This window comes from Anopheles ziemanni, unplaced genomic scaffold (genome assembly GCF_943734765.1).
Source record: "Anopheles ziemanni unplaced genomic scaffold, idAnoZiCoDA_A2_x.2 scaffold_12_ctg1, whole genome shotgun sequence".
NCBI lineage: Eukaryota > Metazoa > Arthropoda > Insecta > Diptera > Culicidae > Anopheles > Anopheles ziemanni.
Genome location: NW_026690043.1, coordinates 536,007 through 552,309, shown reverse-complemented (window position 1 = coordinate 552,309; position 16,303 = coordinate 536,007). Strand labels below are relative to the sequence as shown.

Below are 16,303 nucleotides of genomic sequence, written 5' to 3'. Positions count from 1 at the left end.
GTTTCATAACTGAATTACATTTGTGAAGCCTAGAAATAAGTAGTACAACGAAAAATCCGATGTTTCGTGGAGAATGTTGCTCGTTTTGTTCGCGTTTGTGATTCGGTTTATTTACGTTTTGTCCAGCTGTCGGCTTGTTTTCGTTTCGAATTTACATTTGACAAGGGCTAGCGCGACGTCTCGTTTTTCGCTGTTTCTACACTAGTGCGAATTGTGCGACTTTTTTTTGTATGGAGTTCTGCCGCCTGTCAGGCGACATCGCGTTTTGTGACGGGACGTCGCGCTGTAGTGTGGACCCCGAGATACAAAAAAAATGTCGCACAAATCGCGCTAGTGTAGAAACAGCGAAAAACGCGACGTAGCGCTAGCTCTTGTCACTCGGGGTCCACACTACAGCGCGACGTCCCGTCACAAAACGCGACGTCGCCTGACAGGAGCTGAACTCCATATAAGTCACCTTCTATATTTAAACACCTTGTCGTCGCGCTAGCTCTTGACAAACGTCAATTCGAAACGTAAACAAACCGACAGCTGGACAAAACGTAAACAAACCGAATCACAAACGCGAACAAAACGAGCAATATTCTCCACGAAACATCGGATTTTTCGTTGTACTACTTATTTCTAGCCTTCACAAATGTAATTCAGTAATGAAACTCCGTTTTAATTGATATTTTCACCAAAGTTTTTTCGGGTGCCGAAACGTAAACAAACTGCACTCAACAAGTAGGAGATGACGGAGAAATATATACCTCCTACGGTGGGGCAAAATATCGTCGATGGTTATTTTAGGTAGTTTTCTCAGTGAATTTAAAATGTAGAAGCGCCAAACTCACTCAGGGTGCATAAAATACGTAGCTTAACAAATATCATGCATTACTACCTCAAAATTCAACAAAAAATTTTAGCCGAGTTTGCGCCCCTATGTGATACATATTTCCACATTCTCCCCTACCTCTGTCGCGCTTGGCTTGCGCGATTGTTCTGCCGAAACTGGGCTACTTTTGAAACGGGACGTCGCGCTGCAGTGTGGACCCTGAGTCAAATGTCAATTTGAAACGAAAACAAACCGACAGCTGGACAAAACGTAATCAAACCGAATCACAAACGCGAACAAAACGAGCAATATTCTTCACGAAACATCGGATTTTTCGTTGTACTACTTACTTTTAGGCTTCACAATTGTTATTCAGTTATCAAACTCCGTTTTAATTGATATTTTTACCAAAGTTTTTTCGGGTGCCGAAACGTAAACAAACTGCCCTATGTAGTTCCAGCAAGAGTCCCAGCAAGCTGCCATGGAAAAACTTGCTGGTACTACATGACAGCTGCAAAAAATTTGTTTTTTTGTCAACGGGGTGCTCTTCAACAAGTAGGAGATGATGTGGAAATATATACTTCCTACGTCGGGTCAAAATATCGTCATTGTTTGTTTAAGTTAGTTTTCTCAGTGAATTTCAAATGTAGAAGCGCCAAACTCACTCAGGGTTTTATGCACCCTGAGTGAGTTTGGCGCTTCCACATGTGAAATTCACTGAGAAAACAAACTTAAACAAACAACGACGATATTTTGGCCCGCCGTAGGAGGTATATATTTCTCCGTCATCTCCTACTTGTTGAAGAGCAGTTTGTTTACGTTTCGGCACCCGAAAAAACTTTGGTAAAAATATAAATTGAAACGGAGTTTCATAACTGAATTACATTTGTGAAAGCTAGAAATAAGTAGTACAACGAAAAATCCGATGTTTCGTGGAGAATATTGCTCATTTTGTACGCGTTTGTGTTTCGGTTTGTTTACGTTTTGTCCAGCTGTCGGCTTGTTTTCGTTTCGAATTGACATTTGACAAGAGCTAGCGTGACTCGGGGTCCACACTGCAGCGCGACGTCCCGTTTCAAAAGTAGCCCAGTTTCGGCAGAACAATCGCGCAAGCCAAGCGCGACAGAGGTAGGGGAGTATGTGGAAATATGTATCACATTGGGGCGCAAACTCGGCTAAAATTTTTTATTGAATTTTGAGGTAGTAATGCATGATATTTGTTTCGCTACGTATTTTATGCACCCTGAGTGAGTTTGGCGCTTCCACATTTGAAATTCACTGAGAAAACAAACTTAAACAGGCAACGACGATATTTTGGCCCACCGTAGGAAGTATATATTTCTCCGTCATCTCCTACTTGTTGAAGAGCAGTTTGTTTACGTTTCGGCACCCGAAAAACTAGGTAAAAATATGAATTAAAACGAAGTTTGATAACTGAATTACATTTGTGAAGCCTAAAAATAAGTAGTACAACGAAAAATCCCATGTTTCGTGAAGAATATTGCTCGTTTTGTTCTTCTTCTTCTTCTTCACTTCGTCGAGGGTTTACTCCAGTACGGCTATTGAATCCAGCTTCCTGGGCCTTCGCAAGCTAACCTGGAGACATAGACCTCTTTAGGTTAAGGACTGGCAACTAAAGGCCATATGTCCTGATTTTCTGTGGTTTTCGATTTTCTGTAGGCGTCGCCTTTTGACTGCCACCATGCGGCCAGGAGCACTGCTAGCCAACCACGCTAGTGCGCAGTCAAAATGCGGCTGTTCACCCGCCGTAACGAAAGGAATATTTCCTTCCGTTTGTCAGATCGCACGAAACTCGTGATCCGCTTGATTACTCAAACAGCACGAGATGTGCGTCGGCTAGGATTTCTCTGACTTGAGCTCCAGCTCGGCGGCACCACGCGGCCGTGCCTAAGATAACCTTACTTTTCAGCTAACCCTTTCAGGAACCTCGTGCACTGCTAACCATCCGCTCTGATGCGACGCCGAACTGGAACTGCTCGTTTTGTTCGCGTTTGTGATTCGGTTTGTTTACGTTTTGTCCAGCTGTCGGTTTGTTTACGTTTCGAATTGACGTTTGTCAAGAGCTAGCACGACGTCGCGTTTTTCGCTGTTTCTACACTAGCGCGATTTGTGCGACATTTTTTTTGTATGGAGTTCGGCCGCCTGTCAGGCGACGTCGCGTTTCATGACGGGACGTCGCGCTGTAGTGTGGACCCCGAGGTAGACGTTAAGCAAGCCGTAGACGTTGCGAACTTGTACGCGAGAACAATTTGACAACCAGGCATTGCCTATGTTAAGGAAAGGAAAGGAAGATATCCTCTTACTCGGGGTCCACACTGCAGAGCTACGTCCCGTTTCAAAAGTAGCCCAGTTTCGGCAGAACACTCGCGCAAGCCAAGCGCGACAGAGGTAGGAGAGTATGTGGAAATATGTATCACATTGGGGCGCAAACTCGGCTAAATTTTTTTATTAAATTTTGAGGTAGTAATGCATGATATTTGTTTAGCTACGTATTTTATGCACCCTGAGTGAGTTTGGCGCTTCCACATTTGAAATTCACTGAGAAAACAAACTTAAACAAACAACGACGATATTTTGGCCCGCCGTAGGAAGTATATAGTTATGTGAAACACAAGAAGGCAATGCGCCACGCGCGAACTAGCGGCCACAACGCTACGCGCGAGCCAGCGGCCACAACACCACGCGCGAGCAACTGGACACCAGCATGGAATCGTGGGAACGGACGCTTCCGGACACCAGCAGCCAGACGCATCGTCAGCGCAATCGGCGCGGCCAACGTAGCCGTACTATTTCCAATAAAGCAGTCTTCAGTCTTTAGTCGTCCAAGCTCGGACCAACATCGTTAAATAAATAGTTCATTTTTTTAAAAATCCGAAAGGAAAGTTATCCTATAACTATATATTTCTCCGTCATCTCCTACTTATTGAAGAGCAGTTTGTTTACGTTTCGGCACCCGAAAAAACCTGGTAAAAATATCAATCAAAACGGAGTTTGATAACTGAATTACATTTGTGAAGCCTAAAAATAAGTAGTACAACGAAAAATCCCATGTTTCGTGAAGAATATTGCTCGTTTTGTTCTTCTTCTTCTTCTTCACTTCGTCGAGGGTTTACTCCAGTACGGCTATTGAATCCAGCTTCCTGGGCCTTCGCAAGCTAACCTGGAGACATAGACCTCTTTAGGTTAAGGACTGGCAACTAAAGGCCATATGTCCTGATTTTCTGTGGTTTTCGATTTTCTGTAGGCGTCGCCTTTTGACTGCCACCATGCGGCCAGGAGCACTGCTAGCCAACCACGCTAGTGCGCAGTCAAAATGCGGCTGTTCACCCGCCGTAACGAAAGGAATATTTCCTTCCGTTTGTCAGATCGCACGAAACTCGTGATCCGCTTGATTACTCAAACAGCACGAGATGTGCGTCGGCTAGGATTTCTCTGACTTGAGCTCCAGCTCGGCGGCACCACGCGGCCGTGCCTAAGATAACCTTACTTTTCAGCTAACCCTTTCAGGAACCTCGTGCACTGCTAACCATCCGCTCTGATGCGACGCCGAACTGGAACTGCTCGTTTTGTTCGCGTTTGTGATTCGGTTTGTTTACGTTTTGTCCAGCTGTCGGTTTGTTTACGTTTCGAATTGACGTTTGTCAAGAGCTAGCGCGACGTCGCGTTTTTCGCTGTTTCCACACTAGCGCGATTTGTGCGACATTTTTTTTGTATCTCGGGGTCCACACTACAGCGCGACGTTCCGTCACAAAACGCGACGTCGCCTGACAGGCGGCAGAACTCCATACAAAAAAAATGTCGCACAAATCGCGCTAGTGTAGAAACAGCGAAAAACGCGACGTCGCGCTAGCTCTTGTCAAATGTCAATTCGAAACGAAAACAAGCCGACAGCTGGACAAAACGTAAACAAACCGAAACACAAACGCGAACAAAATGAGCAATATTCTCCACGAAACATCGGATTTTTCGTTTTATCATGTAGAGTCTGGGTGCGGTGAACAATTTATAACGAGTCAATCCGAAGCCGAAGGTTTAACAAATAGAACAGTTATAATAATAATAAGCCGAAGGTCCGAAGTACGTCTCTCTTGTTCGAAGGCACACTCAAGAGTGTTCAGTTTATTCCTCCACGTTTGTTTGACAGTTTCATCGCTGGTGGTGGACGCAGCCACTTATATGACAGGTGCATGACAGCTGGTGGTCGCAGCCACCATCATGACAGATAACTTATAAGAACCTTATGATAACGGTCGGACGTTACAATCACTTATTTCTAGCCTTCACAAATGTAATTCAGTTATCAAACTCCGTTTTAATTGATATTTTTACCAAAGTTTTTTCGGGTGCCGAAACGTAAACAAACTGCTCTTCAACAAGTAGGAGATGATGTGGAAATATATACTTCCTACGGTGGGCCAAAATATCGTCGTTGTTTGTTTAAGTTTGTTTTCTCAGTGAATTTAAAATGTGGAAGTGCCAAACTCAGTTCCAGTTCGGCGTCGCATCAGAGCGGATGGTTAGCAGTGCTCAAGTTTCCTGAAAGGGTTAGCGGAAAAGTAAGGTTACGGCACGAGCGCGTGGTCACCCCGAGCTGGAGCTCAGGTCAGAAAAATCCTAGCTGCCGCACATCTCGTTCTGTTTGAGTCAATCAAGCGGACCACGAGTTCTTGTGTCCTGACAACGGAAGGAATTATCCCTCCCGTGGCCGGCGGGTGGACATATGGCTATTATTAGCCGGTCCTAAAGGACGAGCCCCTTCATAGGAGTTCGGACAGAGTCGGTACGCCTCTGATTACGAGTAAGGGAACAAACGTTCGACTTAGCGTAGGAGGATATACCCCGACTCGCATAGCGAAAGAAGAAGAAGAAGAAGTGCCAAACTCACTCAGGGTGCATAAAATACGTAGCTAAACAAATATCATGCATTACTACCTCAAAATTCAATAAAAAATTTTAGCCGAGTTTGCGCCCCTATTTGATACATATTTCCACATACTCGTATGATTGCGTAGCTGAATATTAACAGTCCACGCAACTGTGGACATGCTCGTAGGTCGAAATTAACGAATTAATGTATCGCCTATTGCATACATTCAGGTATATCGTCATACAAGAGGTATAACCACGACCGAAAAAATATGCCGGGGCCTCATTTACTCTTTAACTCAATTAAAATCATGCTGCATACCTTACGTCTAGTTTCATAGAATAGGTCTATTTCTTGAGTAAACATTTGTGCTTCACACACCCCAAAAGTCCATTGTGCTCCGAATACCTTACCAGATCAGTGTGTAATAGTACAACGGTGTGTCAAGTGTTTACCAGTGGACGATTAAACCAACACACGCAAATGTTCTAACGCGTGCTATAGAATTTTTTCTGTTAAGATCGCTCTGCTACGCCGACAGTGTATTTGCGTTGTCACGACGATTGGATACCGTGAGCAGAGCAGACGTTCAATTGCAGCAAATCTATGTCCACTTCGCTGGATTCTGGCCTGGTCAGTTATGTTCAGTTCAGTTCTGGTGAACTTTGGTGCTCTATAAATTTGTTTTACCGGTGGCTCATCCCAAAAATCATATATTTTATGTGTCATTTAACTATGTCCAACATCGGTGTGTGTCCGCTATTGCTATTATTGGAAGCATAAATATTACATTTTAGGGACTTTCCAGAGTTCTCGAAAGTTTACCATCCTAACGCTACACGAAAAGTGTTGTTTTTGTGCCAATGTGTAGTATTACGTAATATGTGTTCTTATTGTGGAACGTTGCTGATTCTGAATAGCAGAAATTACTTGTTAGAGAAAACATTCGATGGGCTAGGTGAATGAGAAGATGACAATTAGTGTTAATTGTTTTTTTTTTTCTTTTTTAGTTTTAAGGCTGAAGGGGTCTTCAGTTTAACAACAAACATTATGAATATAAAGGTAAGTGCAGTATTCATTCCTTATCAGTTCTTATTGCTGAGTTAGCAGATAGTTCCATTCATCATGTTATGAATTATTGAACCAGCAGGCTAACAAATATAATCGGCAAATAACACAAACAATTCCAAAGACTGACAAGTCCAATGAAAGGTCTAACAAGGTTGCGAGCAACAGGGGAAGCATAGCAATGAAACAGGGTTCAAGTTCAAGTTGCACGGGTTTTATTCTGTCTTTGACTCCACACGTTTTGTCTCTTTCCTGCAACATTTATGTATCCTGAAGTTGAAGCCTAACGGGTAGGTGTAAGTTACCTCAGATGGACGGATTGATTTGGTTCGAGATTTAATACATACACCACTGACATGGAATCGTCTGATACAAGAACTGATTACATTATTTTTAAGATGGTGTAGTCATGCGAATAAAAAAAAGAAGAAAAACTGGAAAAGGGTCGATCTACGGAGGCTCGGCTATTGAAAAAGTTGTGCACCAATCAAACCTGTCTTAACACACCACCACAAAAAGACTTAATAGCGTTAGCAATGTGTTGTGTTGTGCCGTTGGACAATGACCTCAAGCAGCCATTGAGATTGTAAATAGAGCGTTTGTATCATTTTTCCTTGAGTAAAGAATGCTATTGTGTTGAAGATGGAATTCACAACACAAGATGCAAACAGACAGTTCAAGGAACATACAATACGATATTTTTTTCATGACCACTTGTTGGGCATTTAAAATAAATACAGCCATGAGGAACACCACCATATATTTTAAATACTAAAAAATATTATTTAGCAAACGAACAAACTATTTACCACCAACTTTATTCTTTAGGGGGTCCGCGACAGCCGAGCGGTAGCGCCGGTTAGAAAATCGGGCCATGAGCGCCAGGGCTTCACCACCTCGACGGCGTGGGTTCGAATCCCAACCGAGACCGGATTCGAACCCACTGAGATCCACTGAGTATCCTAGGGTAAAAGTCTCGTAAGCTCTTGACGGGCAGTCATGACCAACAAAGAATTCCAAATAAGCTACAGAAAGTGAGAAAATATAACAGTAATTTTCTCCACTTGCTATTAAAAATGAGGCATGGTGGATATGGTATATCCATTAACGTGTACCCATGACCGAACAAACTATACGAGTTTGATGCGTACTTCTACCGGTGTAAATTCCGACTAAATTCCTTTATGAAGGGTGCAATATAGTACCCATATGTAAAAGTCCATTAATCTCTCAATAGATACAAACGTATGCACTAATGCATCATTGCTTATTAACGAATGTTTAATTTTGATAGGGTTTTTTAGAGGCATGTGTTCGAATCTCAATCGGACTGGACCATCTTCTGAAAAACTGTAAGTCTAGGAAGGCTGATTGATTAAGCTTGGTCAAGGACAAGACAAAACTGATGAAGAAGGAGGATTGATGTGATAGTTGCGATTTTGATTTCAAGCACTTTAATAATCATTTAATCATTTTGGATGGGGTTGCGTAAGTGCCTTATCTTATCTTTCAATATGTATGTTTTTTCCTTTGATTGGGTGCGTTGGCTTAAACATTAGTTCTTCTATCTTCTATAACTCTTGCGTCAAATTTTTTTAAAAAAATAGTAACAAAAACAACAGATTAATTGATTTGAACTGTGTGTGAATTAATGGAATTGATTTATTTTGCATCATTGTTCATTTGTATTGGCCAAGTTTACGGAAAATGACCCGAAGTTTTTCCATAGCCGATAAAAATATTGATGAGATGGTTTTCAATACCTTTGTTACTTTCCTAACCTAGTGCTCCTTCGTTCGGTTACGAAGTTAATAGAGTAAATCCTAGGTTTAAGACTAGCCTTTTTATTCTTTCGGTCGCAACTGAGGATCGTTGCTAGTAACCAGTTTTGGGTACCTTTTTAATCTTAGTCGATTTATCTTTTCTTTTGATCGTAACGGAATTTTCCGGCAGGCACACCGTGGTCAATGTACATTCTCATACATTCATATACTTTTCATCGAGGCGTAGTGGAGACGCTCTTGTACGAGAGGTCTGATTATCTACGTACACAAAAGGAACAATTTTATTAAGCTATTGGCAGGTAATGGGGCAGGCATGACCATAGATGGTCGTTACGCCAAGAATGAAGTTAATGTGAGTTCTGTTAGATGATCTATGTTGATTTTTCAGAAAAAAAACCAAATAACACAGTTTGACCCACTTCTACTGATATGTACTAATAAACATTAAATATTCTTCTACAATGTAGGAAGCACCAGCCGACGCCATGACAAAAGAACAAAGTGATGAATTTGGGCATCGATTCAACGAGCTACGTAAAAACAAACACCTGGTGGATTGTTCCTTCAGAGTAGGTGACATGATCTTCCATTGCCACAAGTTGATTTTAGCAGCGGCTAGTCCTGTTTTCGAAACAATGTTCTACGGCTCGCTAGCAGAGAAACAAACAGTAAGAATAGAGGACATAAAGCCGAGTGTATTTGAACGGTTGATGGACTACATCTACGCGGGAATAATAGACTTCGAAGAGTTTCAAAATATCGAGGAGCTGCTAGAACTGTACTACTGCGCCGAGAAGTACATGATCGATAGTTTGCACCAACAATGTGTAAGCTACTTCGCCCAGAATATTACACCTCACAACGTTTTGAAAATACTCGATATTGCGTATCGAATGAATCTCGATGATATTATCTATTCGTGTATGTGCGTACTAAAACATTTCCTCAATTCTGGTATGAGCTTAAGCAACATCATTCTAGAAAGCAACCATCATCTTTCAAAAAGCTGCGTCGATCTCATATTGGAAGATAACTATGAAGTAAGGGATAACATTATTTGTATGATTCGAGCTTGGTGCATAACAGAATGCGAGCAGAACCGTCTCAAAGTGAGTAGAGACAGCATCAAGACTGTACTGCAGGGCATCATGCTCCCCGATTCGTTGAAAGATACAATAGTAAGCTGCAACTATACAAATTTTACTCCTATAACGGGCGACAAGTTTGGGTGGATTCCAGTGCAACGAATACATTATAAAGCTGTCCGTCCGTTGATTATTGGTGATGAAATGAACTTCGAGGCCAATATAAGCACCAATCGGTTTATTGTGATAAAATCTTTAAATATCAATAGTCGAATGCTGCCGCAACTAAACGTTACTGATGTACGCCAGGACACGTACACGGAACAGCTGACGGTCGAAATATCCACCAAATGTAACAAGACGCGACAGAAAATATATCAAAAAGATCATCGCATCTGTGATGTTGCATTCAATGGTACCCTGCTGGTGAGCTTGGACGAACAAATAGTCCTCTTTCCTGATATTGTGTACATTGTCCGGCTCAAATGGGGTGCCGACAGTTTAGGATACGAATATCCACGCAGTATATTATCTCCGTACGGGAAAAATAAGCAACTATTGATAAACTTCGGTGAAAACATTTATCTGCAGAACTGGGGTAGCATATTAAATGGGATTGTGTGCGATCTGTACAAATGAATATCTGTATCTTGGAGCTGTGTTTAAACTCGAATACGAATAGGTGTTAACAAGCGACTAGGGGCAGAGCAAACAAACAGAAATAAACGAATTCGCTGATGTTGTCAACTTATTTGCTCTACAATGTCACTTATCAGAAATGTTGGTACTAAATACATTTTTACTAACAGAAAACATCAGTGTAATAAACTTCTTCTTCTTCTTTCGATATGCGAGTCGGGGTATATCCTCCTACGCTAAGTCGAACAATTTGTTCCCTTACACGTAATCAGAGGCGTACCAACTCTGTCCGAACTCCTATGAAGGGGCTCGTCCTTTAGGACCGGCTAATAATAGCCATATGTCCACCCGCCGGCCACGGGAGGGATAATTCCTTCCGTTGTCAGGACACAAGAACTCGTGGTCCGCTTGATTGACTCAAACAGAACGAGATGTGCGGCAGCTAGGATTTGTCTGACCTGAGCTCCAGCTCGGCGTCACCACGCGGTCGTGCCGTAACCTTACTTTTCCGCTAACCCTTTCAGGAAACTTATGCACTGCTAACATCCGCTCTGATGCACTACCGAACTGAAACTGGTGTAATAAACTTACATTTTAGTTTTTGCCAGGATAGAAAACACAGAACTGCCATTACTTTTGGCGCCACTGTCACTAGTAGTGTTGGCAAAATCGGGAATCGGAAGATTCGCTCCCTTCATGATTCTAAAGATTTGATTCGATTGGGATTCGAATCAGATTTGATTTGTTTGACTCGGGGTCCACACTACAGCGCGGCGTCCCATCACGAACCGCGACGTCGCCTGACAGGCGGCCGAACTCCATACAAAAAAAATGTCGCACAAATCAAGGTGTATAAATATAGAAGGTGACTTTATGTCGCTTTGGAAGGGGTGCCATATTTGAGAAGAGTTGTGTCAAAAGCCAAGGTGTATAAATATAGAAGGTGACTTTATGTCGCTTTGGAAGGGGTGCCATATTTGAGAAGAGTTATGTCAAAAGCCTAATCCTTTTCCGATACCCCCTCTCAAAACCCATATGAATACCCCAGAAGTGTTATGTCAAGTCATGAAATGTCATTTTACACTGGACGACTTCACCTTCTAATTTATACACCTTGGTCAAAAGCCCAATCCTTTTATGCCAATCCAATGAATTACAAAGTGTAGCAAAAGTGTCTTGTGAAGATTCAAGTGAGAAATTACATTGTGTATTGAACAATGGAGGGTGAGAACGAATTCAACGAGTTCCTTGAGATATAAAATTCACCAGGTATGTGAAACCAGACGTACAAAAAAGCGCGCGATTTTTAAAATATATACAGCGGTAAACTCCAATGAAAAAAGTACAACAATATGAAACATCAGAAGCGTGATGATTTTCTGCCGTGTCTAGAACGCTCATTTCATTGACAAGTTCCTTTTTGACACTGATCGGTTACGCCCTCCGTGTCAAGTTACAGCGTGATGCTGATCGATAACCCAGTTGACGTTAGAACTTCAATTTTGTTATTGTTTTGAAAGAAGGTGCGATTTAGAAGGAACGTTGCCCCAGTTGTATGTTGGCCTGTCAAACCCTGTATGTCAAGTCATGAAATGTCATTTTACACTGGACGACTTCACCTTCTAATTTATACACCTTGGATACATGTACACAAGAACTCGATCTCGTAACTCCTAGTATAAGCTATGTGTCAAGCAATATTCGAGATACGCGGATTTCTCTGGTCCCCATTTTCCGCGTAAGTCGGATATCTACTGTAGACTGAAATCAATCACATAACGTAACGAGATTAATTCGACTCAAATCAATTTGAGTCGATCAATTATTTTAGGTCAAGTCAAATCAAGTCCCAATCAAATCAAATCTGATTCGAATCCCAATCGAGTCAAACCTTTCGAGTCCGTCAGATGGGATTCGAATCTTTGGAATCCGTCTAGGGATTGAATCTTCGAATCTTCGGAATCCTGATTCTACCAACACTAGAAAAATCAATAATAAATGTCACGGTTCTTCGCAGAACAACATAAAAATCGCATTGTTCATTTGTTCCCCGTATGTGAAACTTTCCATTTGCTTTCCAAACCTTAAAATACAAGTCCTCTTTAGCTATTCCTGAGAAGCTAATAACAATAAGTTCAGAGCATCGGAAGATTGTGCTCGTGGTGTATTTAATTCATAGCCCGGGTTTGCAGTTCTTTTCCACAGCCATAAAATGAATATCAAAATGCCGGAGTTTGATATGAAAAAGTTCGTGAAAGGAGCGGGCTCAACTCTGTCCAGGGTGGTGCAGGTATGGCGAAAAAAACAGAACAGCTGTTTGTTTGTTTCACAAATTATTCATTGTGGTGGCAGCATATATTCAATTATTTGCGTGATATATTTTTCAGCTCACCGAAGAAAAGCTTGGCACATCGGAGAAAACGGAAATGGATGCAAGATTCGAACATTTGAGTGAACGTTCAGATTCGGCAAAATTGTGGACGGAAAAGATTGTCAAAGACACAGAGGCAGCAATTGTACCTAATCCGGCAAATCGAGTAGAAGATTTTTTATTCACAAAAATCGAAAAACAGAAACCCAAACGTTTATGCAACTTAGAATACCTTGGACTAGATATGATCGAAGCTGGAGGGGAGTTTGGACAGGATGGACCTTATGGCAGCGCACTCATCAAAGTTGGTCAAGCAGAACAGAAACTCGGATCTTGCGAAAGAGATTATATCGGTTCCGCTGGAATGTGTTTCATCCAACCATTAAAAAAGTTCCTCGACGGTGAGATGAAAACTATCACCAAAGAGAAAGGCATCCTTGAAAGCAAACGGTTCGTATAAAAAGTATATTGAATTCAATATCATGATACCATTTTCATTTGTCCATATAGCTTGGATCTAGATGCTTGCAAAAACCGCGTACGTAAAGCCCGCAGCATGATTGGCCAACAAGCGGTAAGAAATATCCAATTTAAGTTTAGTTTATTGCAGTAAATCGATATATCAAGTGTTTTTGTGAATTTAAAATGGAACAAGCAGAAAATAATATCAGTGTTGCTAGTTGGGCAGGTTCTTGTGCCTTGTTATGTCAATCAATTTATTGCAAGCTAAACAAAAACATATTATTTTCCATTAGTTTATGACTGGAAATAATGAATTTATCAATTCGTAATTTTATTAAATGCAACAACGCATAGAAGGACGGAATTTCGCCAGAAGTGGCGTTAGAGCAGGTACAGTTGTTTAAATAAATAACCTATTTCCTACCTTCCATTGCGTAGCACTAGTAATGTAGATCGACTGTAAACACGTTTTGTTGTATTCTTATCTTATTTTTAAACAGTCTAAGTTTACCTTGTTAAATTTCACATCTTACGTATAAGAACGGATTACAGAGATATCTCATAAATATTTACATTTTTCAGGCTGAAAGGGATCTTCGAGTAGCACAGTCTGAGTTTGACCGACAGGCAGAGATAACCAAGTTACTTTTGGAAGGAATAAGTACTACACAGGCGACCCACCTTCGACACCTTCATTCGTTTGTCGAGGCACAAGTGCGATATTATGGCCAGTGCAGTAAAATTATGTCCGACCTGCAACGAGAACTCGTAAGGTAAGATTCCATTGTCGATTGATTCGGTTCCGTTCTTTATGACTGATAGTTGGGGTTTTGTTGCCAATCTATATGAAGCAAGGGTCTTTGAGGTTTTTATGTTTAAGTTTATGTTGTTGGACATATGACTGTCATAGTCGGTGCCTAAGGACGAACCCCTGCATAGGAGTTCGGATAGAGTCGCCTCTGAATACGTGGAAGGGAACATAGTGCTCGACTTAACGTAGGAGGATATATCCCGGCTCGTGTAATAGAAGAAGTTTATGTTGTCATTTTAAGAATACTCTTGCAAGTGCCTAAAGTCTTATTTGATTTCATAGCTTTAATAATTCCCTAACACCCCTATATTCGAACCGACCTTATGTTTTCTATCAATGTATATCTATTCTGTCTTTCTCTTTCTTCTTTTCTTGATTATTCTCAAACTGTCCTTTTTTACCAAAACCATAAACATATATAACATTGGTCACCTAGCATGCGTCCGTCAACGCCACGATTAAGAATAAATAGCGAAGATGTTGATCTTACATGTGGTCCTACTTTTATAAGCAAAACCCAAACACAAGACAGCTCACAACACTGCCAACAGACAATGCTACTCAAGTCTAAATCTCTGGCAACGGTCGTGATGAGCCCGTCCACATCAAGCAACAATTGTTCAACTGAGGGTGATGGCTTTATTGCTGCTCTTGTTGCTCTTAGCGATCCAAACGATATATCAGTCCTCTAGATCCATACAAGTACATTTCTTCGTTGTTACCAGTTATGTTTGAATCTGAAAACGATTAATAAGTATACATTTATTTTACAACATGAGTGTGTTTGAATGTCATAATGGACGATGTTTTATTCTTTTCAAAGTTGTCTGAAACTTGATTTATCTGTTTGAACCAGCATCTTGCGTTTTTCATCAACAATTATTACAATGTACCGTTGCAAGCAGAACTTTATGCTGATGTTCGTTTGAAACGGTTATTTCGATACGAACAAAATTCAATTTAATATATTTTTAACGAATATTGCAACGAACTTTACCTTTGGTACCTTTACGCTAATTCAAGTTAGTATATTATTAACTTATCTTCCATATCTTTAATAACGCATTTATTAAAAAAAAACAACTTGCGACAACAGTAAAAAATAACAAAACAATTTACTTGCGGTCCTTATCTTCCGCTTGGGGTCCAGAGAACCATCTGAATATTTTCTTTTTCCTTTCCTCGATGAATCTGTTGAATCATCTGCGATGAGTTTATGCCACAACAAATGGAAAAAACACATTTCGCTTTAAAAATATTTTAGATTGTTTTTTCCCCAAACCAAAAGTCCCGAATCGGTGTTGGTATAACCAAGCATACATTGTGTAATGAGAATATTTATTTCAATCATATATTTATCATCAGAGGCAGATGAAGATCAAAATTTTGTATTAAATAGTGCTTAAAATAATCTTTCCTTTAACTTATCTGAATGTGGTTGTGCGTGTGTCTGTCTTTTGTTATTGCTATATTTTCTTCATTTATCTAACATGTCGTGTCGTATTCGTTCGTGCGCTTTTGCAAAATTTTGCGAAAATTGGTAACCTTTTCTGGGAACGTGTTAGTCTTGGTGGCCCACAGCCGTATGTTCCAGTTGCTGGATATGAGGAAGATGCCATGACTAGCCAGCTGAACAACATTGATCTTGGCGTACATTCCGGATATCGCCGAGCTCGAGTCCTGTGTTCGTACGATGCAAAAGATGGCACTGAGCTGAACCTTACGTCAAACGAGGTAAATTAACTGTGGTAAGACGATATATCATGTTACTTTTGTAGCTAATGTCGTCTCCATTTTTTTAGGTTATATTTGTTTGCGAATGTAATCCACCGAACTGTGACTACATGAACGGCAAGCAGGGTCTACTGAAAGGGCTAGTCCCGAAAGCTTTTCTGGAGATGCTGGATGATGATTAAAAAATTACCGAAAATAGTACGAATATTTGAGAAATTTGTTAAAAATACTAGAGCAAGGAATTATTTCAAGCTATCGAAAACGTCGTACACTAAGCTTTAATTCATATGTACACCCAAGTTTATGTATCCTGGCGATTACAAAGTTTACTGGATATGATTGTGGGATGATTTTATTTCTTGCTCAAATTGCAATATGCTTAGAGTGAGTTGCTCAAAAAAAAAAACTAGATTTGATGATACTTAACTCAGAATCTCTTATAGGATATAATTGAGTAAAGAGGCTACTTTTTTCTCTATTAAATTTGATTCATCACCTGTTCAAAAATGAAATTATTCCCATGATAAAACAATAACATAAGGGTTTAGTAAGCAACACAGCTAATCGTTATAGACACTCCAGGGATTTGTTTAAAAATTACATTTTGAATTTGCTACACTACAAGGTTAATCCAAAGAATTTAA

At 40.7% G+C, this 16,303-nt stretch overlaps 2 protein-coding genes across 4 annotated transcripts; both read left to right on the top strand.

Moving 5' to 3' along the window:
- Nucleotides 1–9,028: 9,028 nt before the first annotated feature.
- On the top strand, nt 9,029–10,408 carry LOC131292878 (kelch-like protein 41a). Its single transcript, XM_058320970.1, has one exon. The coding sequence runs from the start codon at nt 9,043–9,045 to the stop codon at nt 10,279–10,281; it is 1,239 nt and encodes a 412-aa protein (XP_058176953.1). The 5' UTR covers nt 9,029–9,042; the 3' UTR covers nt 10,282–10,408.
- A 1,867-nt stretch (nt 10,409–12,275) lies between these two features.
- Nucleotides 12,276–15,856, top strand: LOC131292838 (endophilin-B1). Of its 3 annotated transcripts, XM_058320924.1 has the most exons (8): nt 12,276–12,333; nt 12,474–12,571; nt 12,669–13,102; nt 13,163–13,226; nt 13,469–13,504; nt 13,697–13,887; nt 15,491–15,659; nt 15,728–15,856. In XM_058320924.1, the coding sequence occupies exons 2-8, from the start codon at nt 12,494–12,496 to the stop codon at nt 15,839–15,841; spliced, it is 1,086 nt and encodes a 361-aa protein (XP_058176907.1). In that variant the 5' UTR covers nt 12,276–12,333; nt 12,474–12,493; the 3' UTR covers nt 15,842–15,856. The 3 variants fall into 3 exon arrangements, with proteins under 3 accessions (XP_058176907.1, XP_058176909.1, XP_058176908.1); XM_058320926.1 differs by lacking the exon at nt 13,469–13,504; XM_058320925.1 differs by lacking the exon at nt 12,276–12,333 and having other exon boundaries at nt 12,430–12,571.
- Nucleotides 15,857–16,303: the final 447 nt, after the last annotated feature.

Bases quoted from the DNA above. Each gene is read 5' to 3' on its own strand.
- LOC131292838 (XM_058320924.1), top strand. From the start codon at position 12,494: ATGAATATCAAAATGCCGGAGTTTGATATGAAAAAGTTCGTGAAAGGA. The intron at 13,505-13,696 runs GTACAGTTGTTT...TACATTTTTCAG, and splicing joins CAGAAGTGGCGTTAGAGCAG to GCTGAAAGGGATCTTCGAGT. The intron at 15,660-15,727 runs GTAAATTAACTG...CCATTTTTTTAG, and splicing joins TGAACCTTACGTCAAACGAG to GTTATATTTGTTTGCGAATG.
- LOC131292878 (XM_058320970.1), top strand. From the start codon at position 9,043: ATGACAAAAGAACAAAGTGATGAATTTGGGCATCGATTCAACGAGCTA.